General features: G+C 46.6%; 1 protein-coding gene across 1 annotated transcript in view; it reads right to left on the bottom strand.

The window, feature by feature from the left end:
• Positions 1 to 1614: 1614 nt before the first annotated feature.
• Positions 1615 to 18836, bottom strand: part of NGFR (nerve growth factor receptor) — a 29389-nt gene continuing 12167 nt past the window's right edge. The window contains exons 3-6 of the mRNA XM_027873009.1: positions 14744 to 15103; positions 7041 to 7293; positions 5596 to 5756; positions 1615 to 3817 (exon numbers count right to left, since the gene is read on the bottom strand). Coding sequence (XP_027728810.1) covers positions 3516 to 3817; positions 5596 to 5756; positions 7041 to 7293; positions 14744 to 15103 — 1076 coding nt within the window. The 3' untranslated portion in view covers positions 1615 to 3515. The remainder of the gene's footprint in view (positions 3818 to 5595; positions 5757 to 7040; positions 7294 to 14743; positions 15104 to 18836) is intronic.

The following is an 18836-nucleotide window of genomic DNA, read 5'->3' as shown; positions in this document are numbered from 1 at the left end:
AAAGATACAGCCTAGCCACTTTTCTTGCCACATTCCAGATACTTTTCAGAACAACTAGAGTCCAGTTACTACACCAATTCACAGCTCTACTGCATGTTAGTTTGTAAAGAACCAATAGATTCTTTAGTTTGTAGGTAACTTCTGTCTTTCCCTCTCAGGTTGGGAACTCCCTGAGGGCAAGGTCGGGGTCTCCTTTATCTGAATCTCTATCCAGAATATCAACAGAATATTTTCAATTTGCCGGATTAAAGGATAAAGAAAGAGTGGAGAGCCTAAATACCTCTCCTCCTCCTCCTCCTGTCTCTCAATGATCTCCAATCCCTCAAACTGTCCTGACTTCTGGCTGAGGCAATTTTGGCTTCTCTCCTTGGGCGCCAAAGGCTGAAACTGTTTGTTTTTCCTTTGGAGGATGGAGCCTAACACTCATCCTCCAATTTTCCCAGCCTACCACAGAGCCAGAACCTCTAGTGGACAGAGCCAGGGAGCTGTAGAGGGCCAAAGAACGCTAAGAAAACTCCCAGACCCTGCGCTACGAAGCCAGAGACATGGAGGAGGAGGAGAAGAAGGAGGAGGAGGAGGGCAGAAGGGCTGAATATGGGAGAGGAGGGCCCGGAACAAGAGGGCAACAGAGAACAGCAGTAGCTGAGAGCAGTGCCAAGAGCTGGCACCAGCTGGGTCAGGATCAAAGCTGAACCAGGCTGGCAAAAGCCAAGGAAGGATTCAAGGGATTTGGGAATTTTGGCTCAGGCCTTTCCCTGGAGAACCGGGTAGGGGGACCTCCCTGCCTGACTGCAGGATGAGGTCCCGACTGACATCTGGAATCAGCCTCATTAGGAGGGGGTTGGTTACTGGCCAGGCCATCCGAGTGGCTGTGGGTGTTGGAGAGTAAGTAAGCTCCCTTCATCAAGTCCCTTGTTCCCCTGTGATCAGTTTCACTTGTGACATAGGGGTCAAGTTCGCTGCTGGTCATTTTCATGCCTAGTCAATTTCACTTTCCCTCTCTAGCCTCAGAAGAGGGAGTGGAAGTGAGAATAGTTCCCTACTGCCCTCCAACTCTTCTCCTTAGCGAGAAAAATTAACCACTTCATGACCACAAAATTTTACTTGATTTTGTTTTAAAACTTTCCCTATCGAGGGGTGAGGGAAATCAATCTTGAAGCCTGGATTAGACACCTGGTTCCCCCTCCTTTCCATTTTTTCCTCTTCCCTCAATATTTATTCCCGAAAAAAAATCTGTATTTTTTTTTTCCTATTTAATTATCATCTTTTATGTTTTATGTGTTGGTTTCAAGAAGGTTCAAGAGACAATTACACAGGATGCAAGGGGACAGGGTATTGAGGACTGGAGGGTGGGCAAACAGAGAGACAGATCTGGAGGCTGTGGACAAAAGTCCCCCCACCCCTGCTCCCATGGGAAAAAGGGGGAATGTCACCTCCAACCCAATGGGGGTGGGGTGAAAAAGGTGATTTCAGGGTTAGAGGGGTCAAGCACCCATACTCATGCTAAAACATACTTGCAAAACCTTCTCCCAAGTGGAACAGCTCCCACCCCCAACCCCATGCCAACCCCCTCCTCCAAGGAGGGAGAAATAAATAAAACTCTACTTCAGGGAGTGACCAGAAGGACAAGCCTCTCATTCCCCCAGACAGAACCAAGTCAAAGAGATGGCATTATATACAGTTTCCGGGTTTCCACAGTTTCTTTCATGATCCCACCCTGCCTCCATGCCAAAAAAAAAAAAAAATCCTTGCTTTCTTACACAGGGCCTGGAGGGCCCTCTCCCAAGCCAAAAGGAAAGGGCACTCAACAGGCCTTTCCCAGGGCCTGGGATCTCTTCTTTACTCCAGGACAAGTAGAATGAGGATCACAGTTATTGCAACATCACTTTTCCAGGCCTGAGGAAATCGGGACAGGAACAGAGGGTAGTAGAAATTCCACTGATAAAAATGAGGATCATTCCCCTCTGTCCTTCATCTGCCTGATGGCCATGATGGAAGAGGAGTCCCTTCCAGGTCCCCAATACCCGGGAGAGATCTTCTGCTGAGCACAATCTAATCCTCCTGCTGTCCTGCTTCTCTGATCCTGAAGTTCACCCCTCAAACTCATCCTCTCCTGCCCTGTCCCCAGCCAAGATCTGATCAGCCTTCATCCTTCATCCCTACCTAACTGGGCTTGCAACCACAGAGAAAGTAAGTCTCTGCCCCTCCCAAGGTGCCTAGGAGTGGGAGGGTGGGGGTGGAGAAAAAGGCATTACTGTATGACCAGCCTGCCTCTGTTCTCCTGATCTGAAGGGAATGGGGTATTGGGAGGGAGGGATCACTGGCTTGGTTCAGGGCTGGAGTCGCCAAACCCAGGGTGAAGAAAATAAAGAGGGAGGACAGATTCCAAATTCCCTCAGAATCTTCTCTGGCAGCTTCCCGAGACAGGATCCTGACCTAGCCCAAGAGACAAAAAATGGTTGTTGAAGAGAAATGTGTGTGTGTGTGTGTGTGTGTGTGTGTGTGTGTGTGTGTGTGTGATAGGATGGTGGGGGGCCCCAGCAAGGGTAGTAGCCGTCAGCAGGATTACTCCATCACATATTAATCAAAACAGTCCTGTCTTATGACCCTGGTCCCTTCGGCAAAGGAGTAGGGACACCTGGAAGTCTGGGGTAGGGGTGAGCCTGTGCCTGCAAGGGAAACTTCCCTGTTTTCCTCTTTCCTACTTTCCTATAAGGGAGAAGAATCCATCATCACTTATGGGTGTTTGTGTGACCTTGAACAAGTCATTCCCCCCTCTCTGGGCCTCAGTGTCCTGTAAAAGGAGAGGAACTAGGTGGTTGCTTAGGTCCCTGCCAAGTCTGTCCATATAAGATTCTGTCATTTTTCACTGCCTGGGACTGACCAGAAGGGCAGAGTAGGAATAGAGCAGTTAGGATTAAAAGTTCATTAGAAGACAGTTTTTCACTCCCAGGTTTCACAGTGTCAAGTGCATATGACCATACCTTCCTGCCTCTTACCAAGTCCCCTTTCTGTCACTGAACTTGTGGTCGTGGGGGGAAGAGAATGTCTTTTCTCCTTACCCTCCACCCCAAGCCCCTTCTCCATAACCAGAAGGCAGGAGGGAGGGGTAGGGATCAGGGAGCCACATGAAAAAGGGGAAGGTGAGGGTAGAGGGGCTGCTATCACAGATGGAAATCAGGATGGTCAAGAAAGGGAAAGTGAGGAAAAGAACGGGAAGCCCACTCCCTGACCTTTGACCTCTACCCCCTGGAGAGAAGGGGGTTTGCTCTCCAGGGGAGCTTATTGGGGATTTGGCTCGAGCGTCTGACAATCTGAAAGAGGATCTGAGGACCTGCTGAGGGAGTGAGAAGGAGACACCCCAGTGGGTAACCATTAGCCAAGAGGGCGAATGTCCCTTCGGGTAGAAGGAAGTCTCTCCTCCCTCTCCAGTTTCCTTCACATCTGAAGGGCTCTGCCCTGTGGGATGCTGAGGGTAAGGGGTTGAGGGGAGGGAGGGGAGCCCCAATGCCTGCTCAAACGGGGGAGGTGGCAGTGGACTCGCTATAGAGGTTTTCCACAATGTCTCCCCTCTGGATCCGGCGCAGGGCAGCGTAGAGGGCATCCAGGGTGGCGCTGTCCTGGGCAGCCCAGCTGTCGAGCAGAGCCCTGACAGGGCAGTCCTCTCGGGTGAGGGAGTCTATATGCTCGGGCAAGTAGCCCAGCTCCCCGGCCAGGTGTCGCCAGGTGTCTCCCGATGAGCTGTTAAGCAACTTTTCCACTTCTTCCCGTTTGGCTGGTGGGAGGCTGCTGTAGAGACCTCCATCCCCCTTGAGAGCTACAAGAGAGAGGTGGGGTAGTCAGGCAGGGAGAGGTGCACCCCTTACAAGATGGACAGCAGGAGACTCCCTTCTGGGGAATAGACTGACCTTGAAACAGCAGCGTTTGGAGGTTAGACTTGTAGAAGCCCTGAGACCTTGGATAAAGCACTCAGAATAGGTTGTATCAAGGCAGCTAGGTATCTCAGTGGATAGAGCACTGGGTCTGAAGTCAGGAAGACCTGAGTTCAAATCCTACCTTAGACACCTACTAGCTATATGATTCCTGAGCAAGTCACTTAACCTCTGTTTGCCTTAATCCACTGGAGAAGGAAATGGTGAACTATTCCAGTATCTTTGACAAGAAAACCCCACGGACAATATGATACGTGGGGCCATGAAATGTTGGATACAACTGAATCTATTCAACAACAACAGTTGTGTCATACGCCGAAAAGAAAGTTCATAGACCTAAGTCTGGAAGTATTAAGACTAATGAGTCATTTACTTTGGCCCTCAGTTTTCTCATCTACAAAATGAGGGATTTGGTTAGATCAGTGGTTCTTGAACTTGAATCCATGGACTCAAAGGGTCCATGGATATATTGCAGGGGTTCCATGAACTTAGACAGGAAAACAATTACATATTTTTTCAATATAATTGGTTTTCCTTGGAAACCTATATATTTTCTCCTATGCATTTAAAAAACATTATTCTGATATGAAGTTCATAGGTTTCACCAGGCTGCCAAAGGGGTCTGTGACACACAAAAAACGGTTCAGAACCACCAGTCTGGATGATCCCAAAGGTCCCTTTCAGTGCCAGATCCTATGAACTGACAGAAAAGCACTGGGAGAGGATATGACCACTAGAAGTCAGGGGCATGGCCAAGGCAAATTCTGCAGTTCCTGCTCCCAGGTCTGCTCCCTTCCCTTCCAACCGACTAATGAGGGGGTGGGCATGGGGAGAGACGGTGAGGGAAGAGGAGGGGGTGTGAGACAGAACTTCTCTGCTCTGAATAGTCTATAGAAAGGTACAAGGGCCTGGTGGGTGAACTGGAACCATGCTATGGGTGGCTAATTAGGGACATAATTAACCACTTGTCCCTGGGAAGTCTGGGGCAGGAGGCTAATTGCAGCCACTTTCTGGGGTAATTAGCCCCAGGGGGGGCAATTAGCTTGATGAGTCTGGAAGGTCTGGTTTAGAAAAGACCTCCCAGCTCCTCTGGCTGGAAAAGGTTTCCAAGGTCATCTCATCTATTTCCCAGAGTCCAGGCTGACCACTCCCTGGTTCCAGATGCATGGAAATAGTTAGATGGTCCATAGAGTGCTGGACTTGAAGTCTGGAACATATGAGCTCAAATCCTACCTCAGACACTAACTAGATGTGTGACCCTGTGCAGGTCACTTAACCTTCTGTGCCTTAGTTTCCTCATCTGCAAAATGGGGATAATAATAACATCTACTTCACAAGGTTGTTATAAGGATCAAATGAGATAACACGTAATGTGGTTTGCAAACCTTAAGGTGCTAGCTATGATTATTATTGTTATTATTTATTATTATCATTATCATTACAGAAGTTTCTCTTTCAGATCATTCCTTTGAAGAAGATAACACCATCCACTTGCCTTGGTTACTTCCCTCCTCTTTAAGTCTAACCTCCATCCCTACTACAACAGCTTGTTTTGTCAGAACCCAGGGGAGGGTGCCCATGGGTGAAATCAGCCACCGTCCCAAGGTGTGTGGAGATTTCTTCCCCCTGACCCTCTTACCCACAGGAGCCCCAGCCCTAGTACCTTGGACTTGAGCTGTCTGAGTCTGGGGCTGCTGGTCATGGAGACTCTGGCTGTCCACAGAGATGCCACTGTCACTATGTAGCTTCTCCCCCTCTGGCGACGGTGTCTGGTTCACAGGCCGATTGTTGGCACCTTGCTTATTCTGCTTACAGCTGTTCCATCTGAGGTCAGAGAGGGACAGGCTCAGGGCCTCAGGCTGTTGCCCGTCCCTGTTTGCATATTCTTTGGATAATCGTGTGTGTGTGTGTGTGTGTGTGTGTGTGACATGTATTACTAATCATACATAATGCGTACATATGGGTGCTCATGGGCACAAGTGGCAGCGACTTTGTTTTCCACTTCTCTTGTGCATTTATTCTGTAACTTTGTGTATTTTTATCGTTATTTCTTTCTCTCTTATCTATCACCTTTAGCTAAAATGTAAACTTCATGAAGAAAGGGACCATGTCTTATATGTCTTCTGCACTCAGTGAGTGACCTTCCTAGCAGGTAAAGCCTAGGTCCTAGGCCCTAGGAGCTGTGGAAAAGACACTAGGTGAGGGCTGAGCTCCTATTGAGGGAAGGAAGGAAAGAAGGAAGGAAGAAAGGAAGGAGGGAGGGAGGACGGAGAAAGGGAGGAATGAGGGAGGAAAATGGGAGGGAGGAAAGAGGTAGAGAGAAAGGGAAGAAGGAAGGAAGGAGAAAGGGAAGAAGGAAGGAAGAAGGGGAGGGAGAAATGGAGGAAGAAAGGGACAAAAGGAGGAAGGTAGAAGGGATGGAAGTAAGAAGGGAGGGAAGGAAAAAAGGAGAAAAGGAGGGAAGGAAGAAGGGAGGCAGGATCTCATGATTCCTTCTCAGCTCTCTACCCACATAAATTCACTTTCTTCTACCATATCCAGAAACTGGGAAGCTGAAGGGAAAATTGAGTCTGGTTCTCAGCTGAAGTGAAAAAAATATGTGTATGGTGGGGTTCAGGTCATGAATCAAAGACCCAAAGTCCAGAATCAAAGGTCAAATATCTTCACAATTATGACTATCCAAAAATGGAGGGGGCTGCCACAGGAGGAATAGACTGGATTACTGCCTGACGGACATGTGATATAGTAGATCCCTGCTCAAGTACAGGCTGGACAAAATGTTTTTTGAAGCCCTTTCCAACTCAAGAGATTTAACACTCCAACCCCCAAATGGCTAGGAGTTTGGTCCATAAATAAGAGGAAAGAAGTGTGTGACTTTGGGCTCATATTTCTTGGAGTCTCAGTTTTCTCCTCTGTAAAATGGACTCTATAATCTTTAAGATCCCTCCCAACTCTGGCATTTGAAGGTCCTTTCCAGTTCTGACATTCTAGGTTCTGACATCCTTTGTTCTAAGGTTCCATTGTGACCGAATATCTTGTGATTTTTGTCATTCTGGATCAAAGAGCTGAAAGGCTTCAAGCCTCCAGCTCCTCAACCCTCTTACTTACCTCTTGAAGACGATGTAGGCCAGCAGACCCACAACCACGGCGGCCAGGATGGAACAGTAGACAGGGATGAGATTGTCAGTGGTACCTCGGGTCACTACAGGTTGGGAGCTGCCCATCACCGTGGTCACCACATCAGCCACCGTGCTGGCCTCGGTTTCAGGCTCTGGGGGCTCATGAGGCTCCTGGGTGATTGGGGGTGGGCTGTCAGAGCCCAGCAAAGGTGTGGTCCGGGTTGTCCAGCGGGCTGGGATCTCTGTCCAAGGATTACAAGATAGAGGAGGTGGGTAAGTCCTTCCCACCCTGTACTTTGCATTCCCTCCCTCCCTGCCTCACCTCCCAGCCTTCTTTTCTTACACTTTCCCTTTCTATGAGGCCCCAGCCCTACTCAGAAGCCCCTCTCACCTTAAGACTCCCCCATTGCACATTTCAGAGGCATAGGGTGGTAGGAGAGGAAAGGGTGTGAGGAGAAAGGTGTCCCGGCTAGCAGAATAGTGCTGAACTTGGTGTCTGACCTGGGAGACCAGACTGTGATATTTACTGTGTGACCTTGAGAAAATCACCAAACCTCTCTGAACCTATTTCCTCCTCTGTAAAATGAGGGTGTTAGTAAAAAAAAAAAAAAATGAGGGTATTAGTGCTTACTAACAGGTTGTTCTGGAGATCAAATAAGATAATGTATGTAAAGAGCTTTGCTAAATAAAAAGCTATATATAAATGTTACCAATTATTATTTTCATTATTTGTGAATAGGCGTGTTGTGAATACGTATGTACAGTTGCCAGGATAGAAGGACCAGGGCCAAGAACATAGACAGGAAATGGACAACAGCAAAGACCTCGAATCAGAATCCTCACTCCCACCCCTAAAGCTCAATGCCGTGGGATTCTGGGAAACAAGTTCTCTTACTTTGCTGGGTTTTGCTTGCCCCATACAGCCCCTAGCAAGCTGTACCCTGAAGAACAGGAGATACTTTGTCAAGTTTAGACAGAGAAGATACACAACTTCCACAAGGAGCTGGCTTCTGTCCCTGTCCTGTCCCGTTCCCTGTTGCTTAGTCCATACTCCCTTTCCCTCACCATGCCACCAAGACTCCTTGGGAATTGAAGGGTTCGGCTGGCTCCCTCTCCTTGGCCTATGACTAGGCAAAGCCCAACATCTGTTTCTGAATTGGCAAGGGCCATGCCTAGCCCAGGCCCCACAATGTGTCTGGTCTTGCCACCCAAAGAAACACCGTAGGGCAGACTTAACCCTTTATTGGGAGGGAGCAACACCCACACTCTGGGAAATGAAGGGAGGTTGTAGGTTTCTGAGCCAAGAAAGTTCACAATACCCACTGGTAGAAGAAGGGAAGGGATGGATACTTTAGCCCTCTGCTTGTGCCGGGCATCTCCTGGCAGGAGTGGGTGGGATTTTCCATTTTACCACCCAGTCAGGGGGCACCCAGTGCCAGCTATGTAGCCTCTAGATGCCCTGGGGTATCTGCCTGGGCATGGAATGCATATCCTTACCCAAGTTAGGGCTGACTAAGGGGAAAGAAGAGACAGGATGTCTTATAGGCTGCATCTCCCAGGCAGGTACCTCTCCCTTCCCACCCCTACCACTCCAAAGTATCCCCTGGTTCACCTACCCAAGCAGGAGCTACCTATTTGCGTTGCTATGTTTCCTTGACTTGAGGATAAAGCCACTTCAAAGCATTTATATTTCAGTCCCTGCTGAGGGATGTGTCTTCCAGATGTGTATCTGGAGTCCACCTGATTGGTAGGGTTGGTGGGGAGGGATATACCATCTACCGCAACCAATCATCCCACCCCTGCGGTGAGACGCCAGCCGAGTTATCCCGCAGCATCACAGAAGGTATTAGAGCTTCCTGAACTTTTGCCATGACCATGCTGTATGACTTTTTGGGTAAACTGCTTTCCTTTGTGGGCCTCCAGAACCACCATTTATACTCTGGTGGATGTCCCCATATCCTCTCCCTCTTCCCTCTCAAACACTGTCCTTCAGACTTTGTCATGCCCTCTTCTCAGACTATAGCAAACAGACCTAGTCAGGCTGATGGGACTGGATATCAAGAGGGTCGGTCAATTTACAAGGGAAGGAGTGGCTAGTCAGGTCATTATGGTAATTACCAGGGAAGTCCAGGATATAGGAGGAAGGGAACAGGAGAGGGGCTTTCTAGGGCCAGAATCTGGATGGAATTTGGGTCAAGAGCCAACAATGAGTTTTATCCCCACCCCCTGATCCCTTTTCCCCCTCCATCTTCCCAATTCCCTCTAATTTTTTTTGGGTGTGGGGGGCAGATAGGAAATGAGACCCAGATGTGGCCACATCCCCTTGTATCCCAACCTGCCAAACCCTTAGCCTGTCTGGATAGCTGTTTCCAGGCTAAAAGTTGGCTCTGGGTGGCAAGGAGGGAGGGAGAAGCTTGGGATGGTAGACAAACAGACCTACTTTTGCATTTCCCCCACATCCTACTTTTCATTTTAAACCTAACCTGGTGGTTAGCCCAGGTGGGAAAGTGTTATTCCACCCTGGAGGGCAGGTCACCTTATTAACATTTTATTTGTATGTAAATACATATATATATATATATATATATGATCTCCAGGAAAATATGTTATCCTAGGAGTACAGGACAATCAAATTAAGAGCTTAATTCCATTTCCCAGAACTCTATGAATCTATGCAGGCTGTTAATGCTTTGATGTTCTGGGGAGGAAGAAGTTTGGAAGGAACCAAACTGGGGGAGCTAGCAAGATGTTTACAAATGTCCCCCAGTGGCAAACCATCCACCCCTCCTCCCTATATCTCCTTCCTCTGCCTCTAAGCTCTTATCTGGCCTTTTCCCAAACCTAGGCTGTCCCAACTTGCCCAAAGAGAGAGGCTCAGGTAGAGAAGTTCTTCCCTTCCTTACTCTACCTGGAAGCAAGGAGTTTTTATTTTTTCTCCTTCTATCCACCAATCACCTACTCTAAGATCTTCTAGCAGGGCACAGCACGCTACTCCTTTCTATTCCCCAGAAGCCAAACACACACACAGAGGCACTCACATACAAACATGCAAATAACACGCACACCCTGGTTTGAACCCAGATGGAAGAAAAAAATAAACCTTCCTCACCCACGTCTTTATAATTGCCTTGCTTCAGAGAGGCCTTGGGGCTGGTGAGGAGCTTAGAGCTTCCTGAAGGTAGGAACCATAGGTCCTCAGTCAAACTGGAAGCCCCTTGAGGGTGGGCCTAAATTTATCTTTTCCCATTGCCCAAGACAAAGCTCTGCTCACAGTGAGCCTTTAGTGCTAAGGATCAACTAGGAATAGGTTAAATCTAACCCTTTGTAACAGTGCCACTAGAAACCCCTTTCTGCTGATAGTAATTCCCTTGAAACCCCCTTCCAAGTTATTACCTTGAGGTTAGGACTCTGTCCCTGAGAAAGCACAGTTCTCATTTGCCAGTTCCCCTTTTCCCTCTCCCCTGATGTGGGACTTTTTCACTTGTTCTCAGGTTGGAACTCCTCCCCCTCACCCCATGAACCAGCCATATTTCTGGGAACAGAAATAATAAACCACAGACCAAAAATAACTTTGAATTTCCTTTAGAACTCCTCTCCTTTCTATTCTTCCTGGTCCTCAGGTCTCCAACACCCTCACAGAGGATTACCACCATCATCTTCCTAGTTTCTCCCTGGAAGAACTTCTACTGCCTACCTTCCCACCCCCATGCTTCCCTCCACCCCCCACCCCTAAACTGACACCTTGAGAATTCTACCCAATCAGATGCTGGGTTTCTGAGTTCCTAGAGCAAAGACTCTTCAAGTCCTATATTTCCTAAAACCTCTCATGCCCCATGACCCCTGTTATCCACAGCTATACCTACCTCTGCCTTCTTCTAAGGTACAGCATGGAGAGCACAGTTCTCAGAAGCTAGAGATCTATGCTAGGACAGGCTCCACCACTGAATAACTGTGTGGTCTTCAGCAAATATCTAGCTAGATCTCAATTTTCTTCTCTATAAATCATTCATTTTAGAAGAGATCCTTGCTCAGTTATTCCCATTTTCTGATTCTATGATTCCAATCTCTACTCTCCTCTTGTTCTCCATCCCCTATCCTTGAACCTTGCATAGTGAGAAAGAACCATGACTTGGATTCAGGGGATCTGAGTTCAAATCCTGCTCAAACATTCACCAGCTATGTGACCCTGGGCAAGTCACTTGACCTCTCTTAGCCTTAGTTTCCTCATCTGTAAAATGGGGGTAATACCCCTTGCACTAATTACCTCATAGGGTTGTTGTGAGGCAAGTGCTTAGCAACTTTAAAGTGCTGTAAGAGGCAGCTAAGTGTTGCAGTGGATAGAGGGCTGGCCCTGGAGTCAGGAAGACTTGAGTTCAAATTTAACCTCAGATACTTAATGTGTGATCTTGGACAAGACACTTAACCTCAGTTTCCTATAAAATGGGGGCAATCATAGCACCTATTGCTGTCAAAATCAAATGAGATAATATTTGTAATGCTAAGCATAGTGCCTGGCACACAGTAGGTGTGCGGGGAAAATCATTTTCCCCATCCCCCCCAATAAGTGACTTATTTTACTATTATTCTCTTTGTACATGCTATTCCTAGACCTAGTCTCTAAGGACTCTACTTCAATATTCTCTTGCCTAACCCCTTCATTTTACTGAGAAAAAAACTGAGTCACAAAGAAAAGTGACTTGACTAAGGTCACATGGTGAATTAATGGAACTCAGTCCAGGGTTCTTTCCCACAATACTCCAGCACCCCTGGAACGTCAGAATCGAAAGGAGACTCAGAGGTCATCTAGTCCAACTCCTAACTGAATAAGAATGATCTCTACAGAATAAATTCCTGGGGGCAGCTAGGTGGCGCAGTGGATAGAGCACCGGCCCTGAAGTCAGGAGGACCTGAGTTCAAATCTAGCCTCAGACAAAACACTTGACACTTACTAACTGTGTGACCCTGGGCAAGTCACTTAGCCCCAATTGCCTAAAAAAAAAACGAATAAATTCCTGACCAGCAGTCAGCCTCCACTTGTGTAAATCGTGGGTGACTTTTAATGGTGATCCCACTACGTCCTAAGGCAACTCCTTCCACTTTGGCATCACTCTCATAGCTAAGATGATTTTGTGGGCAGCAAGTCTAAATTTTCCTCTTGGTATCTTCCACTCAATGCTTCCAACTCTGATGAAAAGCTCTCAGAGGCCATGATGAATGAGTTTATTCCTCTTTCCATGTAGCAACCTTTCAAATACTTGAAAATGGCCCTCATGTCTCCTCTAAGTTTTCTCTTCTCCAGGCTAAACAACCCCATTTCCTGCAACTGATCATAAGCCAAAGACTTTGCACCATCCTACTTGCCTTCCTCTGCATGATAGCCAACTTAGCAGTGCCCTTCCTAAAAGTGTGCCTTCCTACAATGGAACACAATATTACAGATATGGTCTGACCAGAGCTTCCCAAGAAACTGTCACTTCCCTAGTCCTGGATATTATGTCCCTCTTAGGCAACCTAAGACTTTATTAGATTTGTTGGTTACCATAGTACACTGTTGACTTCATACTAGGTTTTCAGTCTTCTGAGACCCTCAGATCTTCTTCAGACAAACTATCTAGCTGTGCTTCACTCATTTTGTACTTGTGAACTTGATTTTTTTAATCCGAGTCTAAGACTTTACATTGATCTCTATTAAATTCTATCTCTTTTGATTCCACCCAACATCCCAGTCTTCTTAGGTCTTTTTAGAACCTGATGATTATTTGTGTTATCAGAGGTAGTTAGGTAGGAAGACCTGGGTTCAAATTCTGCCTCTGACACTTCTTAGCTATGTAGCCCTGGGCAAGCCATTTAACCTCTGCCCATCTGTTTCAACTGGAAATGGAGATAATAACAACATCTACTTTCCAGGTTTGTTGGGAAGATCAAAAGAGATAACATGTAAAGTGTTCAGCACAGCTCCTGGTAGTTAGTTGGCACCATAGCGCACAGAGTACTGGGCTTGCAATCATGAAGACTCATCTTCCTGAGTTCAAATCCAGCCTTAGACATTTGCTAGCTGTGTGACCCCAGGCAAATCACTTAACCCTGTTTGCCTCAGTTTCCTCATCTGTAAAATGAGCTGGAGAAGGAAATGGCAAACCACCCCAGTATCTCCACCAAAAAAAACTCCAAATGGAGTCACAAAGAGTTGGAGGTAATTGAACAACAGCAACAAATATGTCTTTCCTTTCCTTTCTTTATATCCTTCCCAGGTTTGTAATTTGCAAATTTGGTAAGCATGTCATCCCTGCCTTCTTCCAGATCACTGACAAAAATATGAAATAGCAAAGGGTCAAGTCCCAATTTGCTAGAACATCCCCTGAAGACCTCTTGCCATGCTGGCATGGGCACGTTAGCGACCACTCTTTAGTTCCAGCCATTCAGCCAGTTCCAAACCCATCTAAAAGCACTACCATCTAGATTGTGTCTCTCTATCTTTTCTACAGGAATAGCAAGAGGGACTTTCTCAAGTGCTTGGATAAAAATCTAGTCCCCTAACCTGTCAGTTTAGCATCCCTCCCTAAAAAAGAATCGGGTTAGAAAACAAAGATCTATGTTTTGCATGACTGCACATATATAACCTATATCAAATTGCTTGCATTCTCAATGAGGGAGGAAAGAGGGAGAGAATTTGCAACTCAAAATTTAAATAAAATGTTAAAAATTGTTTTTACATGTAATTGGAAAAAATTTTTAAAAATATTTAAAAAAGAAATGACCTGTTCTTTGTGATTACTACTTCTTTTTATAAATGTTCACTAACCTATATATCTTTAATAATATATTCTATAGAAATATAATGGAAATATTATGCATCCAAAGAAACAATGAACATGAAGAACTCAGAGAAACATAGAAAGACTTAAATGAACTGATGCGGAATGGAGTAAGCAGGATCAGGAAAACAACAACCCAAATAACTATAACAATGGAATGGAAAGAACAATAAAGGGAAACTGAACACCATATAATTATAATGGCCATCCATGGCACTGGAAGAGAGTAGAAAATGCTTGGAACTCTAGATATTGAATATGACATTTAGAGGCAGCTAGGTGGCAAAGTGTACCACTGCCTAGAGTCAGAAAGAACTGGGCTCAAAATCCTCCTCAGATCCATACTGGCTGAATAACTCCGTACAAGTCACCTAACCTCTCAGTGCCCAAGGCATTTCTCTAAAATTCTAAATTCCAAAGAAGGTGCCAGCCCACATTGGTGGAAGGAGTTGTTTCATCCAAGTATTCCCTGTACAACTACATCACAGGTTGAAGTCCCTATCCATACATTCCAGGCACTATGCTGGGGGATGGAAATACAAAGATTAAAAAAAAAAGTGATTTTAAAACAAAAGGCATTAAAAATAATAACAAAAAACTAAATATGGTCTAGAATTTTGTGAGAAATTGAAATCAAACTCACTTGTAAGCTATTTTCTTTCCTATTTTAGAAAACTAGGCCTACGTTTCCCATTCCCCAATCCTGTCTTATTCCTCCCATTCTCGTCCTTTGTAGATCACTCCGAGGGCCTCTTTTTGGCCCTATCTGTGCCCACTCCTTTGCTGGCCCCCAGTCCTCAAGCCCATCTGTGCCTCTAGCCACAGGCCTGCCAGGATCGATCCTGGTCTCTATTCTCCTGCCCCCTTCCCTGCTCACCCTCACACTCCCTGTCTGACCATCGGGTACATTCCCGGGTCTCTCGTTCCGTCTCTTCGCAGGCTGTGCAGGGTAGGCAGGGGTCCACGTGGTTAGCCTCATCTGAGTAGGTACCCTCAGGACACACCTCGCAGACAGTGTTCTGCTTATCTTGGCAGGAGAAGACTAGACCAGAACCTGGCTCGCACACACTGCAAGGCTTGCAGAGCCCTGAATCTTCATCTTGGTAGTATCCGTAAGCACAGCGGCACACAGCATCGTCAGCCTCCACGCAAGGCGCCGACATGCTCTGCAGCCCTACGCATTCGGTGCATGGCTTGCAGGCTTCCGTGGCACTGATTGTGTCTGAGAAAGTCACACCTGCGGTTAGAAAGAGAGCAGCATCAGATCTAGCCCTCACTAACACCTGGGCTTCTCATAATCCTGGGATTATGGAATAGCTTCTTCCACTGGCAGCAGACCTCCACCCCATGTACTCTCAGGCACTGTGCCCTCATCCAAGGTCAGGCCAGAGTTTAAGGATTGTAAAAATCCTCGACTCAAAGTCCTCGAACGTTATCATTTTGCTTCCTTCCCACACTGATGCCCCTACACACACACATACACACACACGCACACACACACACACACACACACACACCAATCGTCAGACATTGAGCTGTCCCTCCCAGACCCCATACACTGGGCTCTCTCCTCTCCAGTTCCCAGACACCAACTGGCCCTCCCAATCAATCCCCAGATGCTGAGTTCTTCCCTCTAACCCCTAAACCCTGAGCCATCTTCTCCCCCAAACAACTAGCCCTCCATAATCCCCAGAGCCTTCCTACCTCATGATCCCCAAACATCGAGCCCCCATAATTCTAAGACATTGAGCCTTCCCTCCAGGCCCCAAAGGCTGACACCTTCCTCTAAATCATTAGATGCTGAGCTTTCCCTTTCCCCCTCCTTCTCCCCTTCTTCCATCTCCAGTCACTAAGCTGTTTGGGCAGAATTTATGAACTTGCTTCCCTTGGATCCAAAAGGGCTGAAATCCTCACTCTCGGGTGAAAAGTCCCTGGCCACAAGGGGACATAGGCAAAGTGCCTAGTTAGGGCACAGAAATGATTGTTGCACCTCAGGCCCTGGAATCCCCTTGTCTGGACTGGTGCTTCTGCTTTAGGTAAGATTATAAATTAATAATAATAATTATTATTATTGTAATTCTGCTTTCTCCAAGGCCTGATCCAGATGCCATGGGAACCACCTGGGCTACAGATCCTTCAATCTATTGATCCTTCTCTCTGCTTCCACTCCCTTTTCTTCCTTTCTTCAGGAATTTAAGGAAGCAGGAGGGGATGGGGTATGGGGAGGAGCATAAGGTTTAAAGGGCAAAAACATTTGGTTTAGCACTGAAAGAGGTCCTAAAAAACAAAGAAGGAGTTTGGTCTATAGAAGGAGGGACTAGGGTTAGTTAGACCACAGGTAGGATGTCCCAACCTAACCCAAACTTCTGATACTCTCAACTCTGAAAGTTATTCTGCTGATTCCCATCTAACTCCATCTAACCCTATGGGTTTAGATTGGGAAGGGGGATGCTGGGTCAGGATCAGGGGAGCATTATGAAGTAAGGAAACAGGGGCACAGAGAAAAAGGATTCATATGGGGTAAAATCGGATTATTTAAAGCTGAGTCCTAGGTTCTAGTCTTTTGGTTCTCCCCAAATATGGACTTCAAAAATAGAGAGGAAAGGCAGCTAGGTGGTGCCGTGGGTAGAGCATTTGCCCTGAAGTCAGGAGGACCTGAGTTCAAATCTGACCTCAGACACTCACTAGCTGTGTGACCCTGGGCAAATCATTTAACCTGTTTGCTTTAAATAAATAAAGGTAGACAACAGCTTCAAGTTCTTACTCTGCATGCTTTGGTGGGACCATGTTACTGAACACGCAGATGAAGAAGGGGTAAGAGAAAGGCCAAGATTACACAGCAAAATAATAATTTAACATTTGTAAGGAATCCTATAATATAAACCTTTTTTTTTTCCATTTAGCAGATGAGAAACTGAGATCAAAGGAAAGAAGTGATCTTTCCAGAGTAACACAGCCAATACCAGCACCACGCCATCCTCCACCTGCTCAGAACTCATAGCCCTGAAGGAGTAAGAACTCTAAATGAGGGGTAGTCAATGTGTAAATGCCAGGAATGGGGGAGAATTCTGAGATAAAAAGCTGAAACCCCCTTACCATTGGAGGAGAGTAGAGGCAAAGCTGGTATTTGGAATTCAGAAGAGATGAAAAATTTTCTAAAGGTCATAAGATAGAAGGTGGGGGATGGGAAGGGCAGAGACAGGGGAAAAGAAAAGAATATAATAGAAAGGCAGGAGGGGAAGGAGAGGAAGAAGAGAAAGAAAGATTGACTGAGTAGGAAAGATTAAAAGACCTTTAAGTCCCTCAAGAAAGAGGTCTTACAAAATCCGACCCATTGGTGTTCCTTTCAGAGAAACACTGTGTATGGTGAAAAGGGCCCAAGTCTTGTCATAGAGTCAGAGCAGCTACTTGCTACCTACATGATGTTGGGTAAGTCATTTCCTCTCTCTGGGTCTCAGTTTCCCCAATTGCAAAATCAAGGGGATGGATTAGACGATCTTTAAGATTCCTTGTAGGTTTAAATTTATGATCTTGAATGGGTCAAACAAGAAGAATTGTGATTAACTTGCAAGTGGGAGCAAAATTTGTTAGGCAGCGGAAAGTCCATTCAAGCAATAGCTTTAGCAGGCCAAGAGGTCTTTGAGAAGAAGAAAGGTAGATGGGACTGCAAAGACATAGAGACAGGGGAACAGCTGGCTGTTGTAAGTGTGTTTATGTATGGAGGGGAGGGTGCTCTCTTCTACCTCAGGGGGGTGAAAATTGGCAGTCAGTCTCCTGGGAACATGTTTCGGGGGTGTGAAATATGTAGTGGGCTTTTTTTTTAGCTACTGGGGAAGGTGAGAGCAAAACTGATTTCTGTGTGGGAAATGTTTTAGGAGCAAGGGAAAGTCTGCTGAGGTCTCTTCTTCTGAATAAAGCAGCTCATTAAGCCAGGCCTGAGGTGAATTCTCGGCATGGATGGAAAGAGCTCCAAATGAGGTGCAACCACCTCCCTACTCTGCCCCTGTCCCTAGGTGCCTTCTCTTCCTAATTGACTCTGGACTCTATGACAGGAGGCAAGGGCTATGCTGAAGGAATAAGTCCTCCCTGCCCCGCTTCTGTGAGTGGTGAACAAGGGAAGTACTGGTGTCAGGTACTTTTTTGGGTGAATCTGATATTTGAAAGGCAGGTTAAAATAGACCCAGTGATAGAGATGTCAATTTTGGGCATGGAGACTTCAGAAATTGATCCTTGCTCCAGGCCTAGGAATTCCTAAGGAAAGTGGTAACTAACCCTTGTTATGTTACCAAGCCTTCCTTTTCTCCCAAGATCACAAGATCATATATTTAGAACCAGAAGGGAACTTAGAGGTCCTTAGGACCAATAGATGAGAAAACTGCAGCTGTGAAAGGTTAACTTGACTGGGTCACTTTGACTATGGTCACACAGCTAGTAAATGTCTGAAGTAAAATTTGAATTCGGGTCTTCCTAATCCTAAGCCCAGTACTCTATCCACTATGCTTGTTTCTAAGACCCTTCACAGATGCTTCCCTCTTCCTCCTAGGATCTCTTGTCTTCTCTAACCAGCTTAGAGAATATCCTTCCCACCTACCCCCACACCCCAAGCCCCATGAGATGCCTCATGAATAAATAACAGGCCCCCATTAGTTCTGGTCTGGAAAAAGAGGCTGAGTGGGCATATTTGAAAGGTGGGGGGAGAGGAAGAAGTTGAGCTAGGAGAATAACTTGCTCTCTATGGGTACACCTGAACTACCCCACCCCCAGCTTTTCAAGATGATCTGGTCTCAGAGGACAGAGAACACAGTGCCGAGGCAAGGGGGATTGTGGAGGAGGAAAGTCACTGATGATGGAGTTCCCTAAGATGTGTGAAGTGGGCGGGGGGGGGGGGGGGGGGGGGGGGGGGGGGGGGGGGGGGGGGGGGGGGAGAGAGAGAGAGAGAGAGAGAGAGAGAGAGAGAGAGAGAGAGAGAG

This window comes from Vombatus ursinus, unplaced genomic scaffold, assembly GCF_900497805.2.
Source record: "Vombatus ursinus unplaced genomic scaffold, bare-nosed wombat genome assembly UNPS02014801.1, whole genome shotgun sequence".
NCBI lineage: Eukaryota > Metazoa > Chordata > Mammalia > Diprotodontia > Vombatidae > Vombatus > Vombatus ursinus.
The sequence above is the reverse complement of the archived record's forward strand: the minus strand, read 5'-3'. Positions and strand labels throughout refer to the sequence as shown.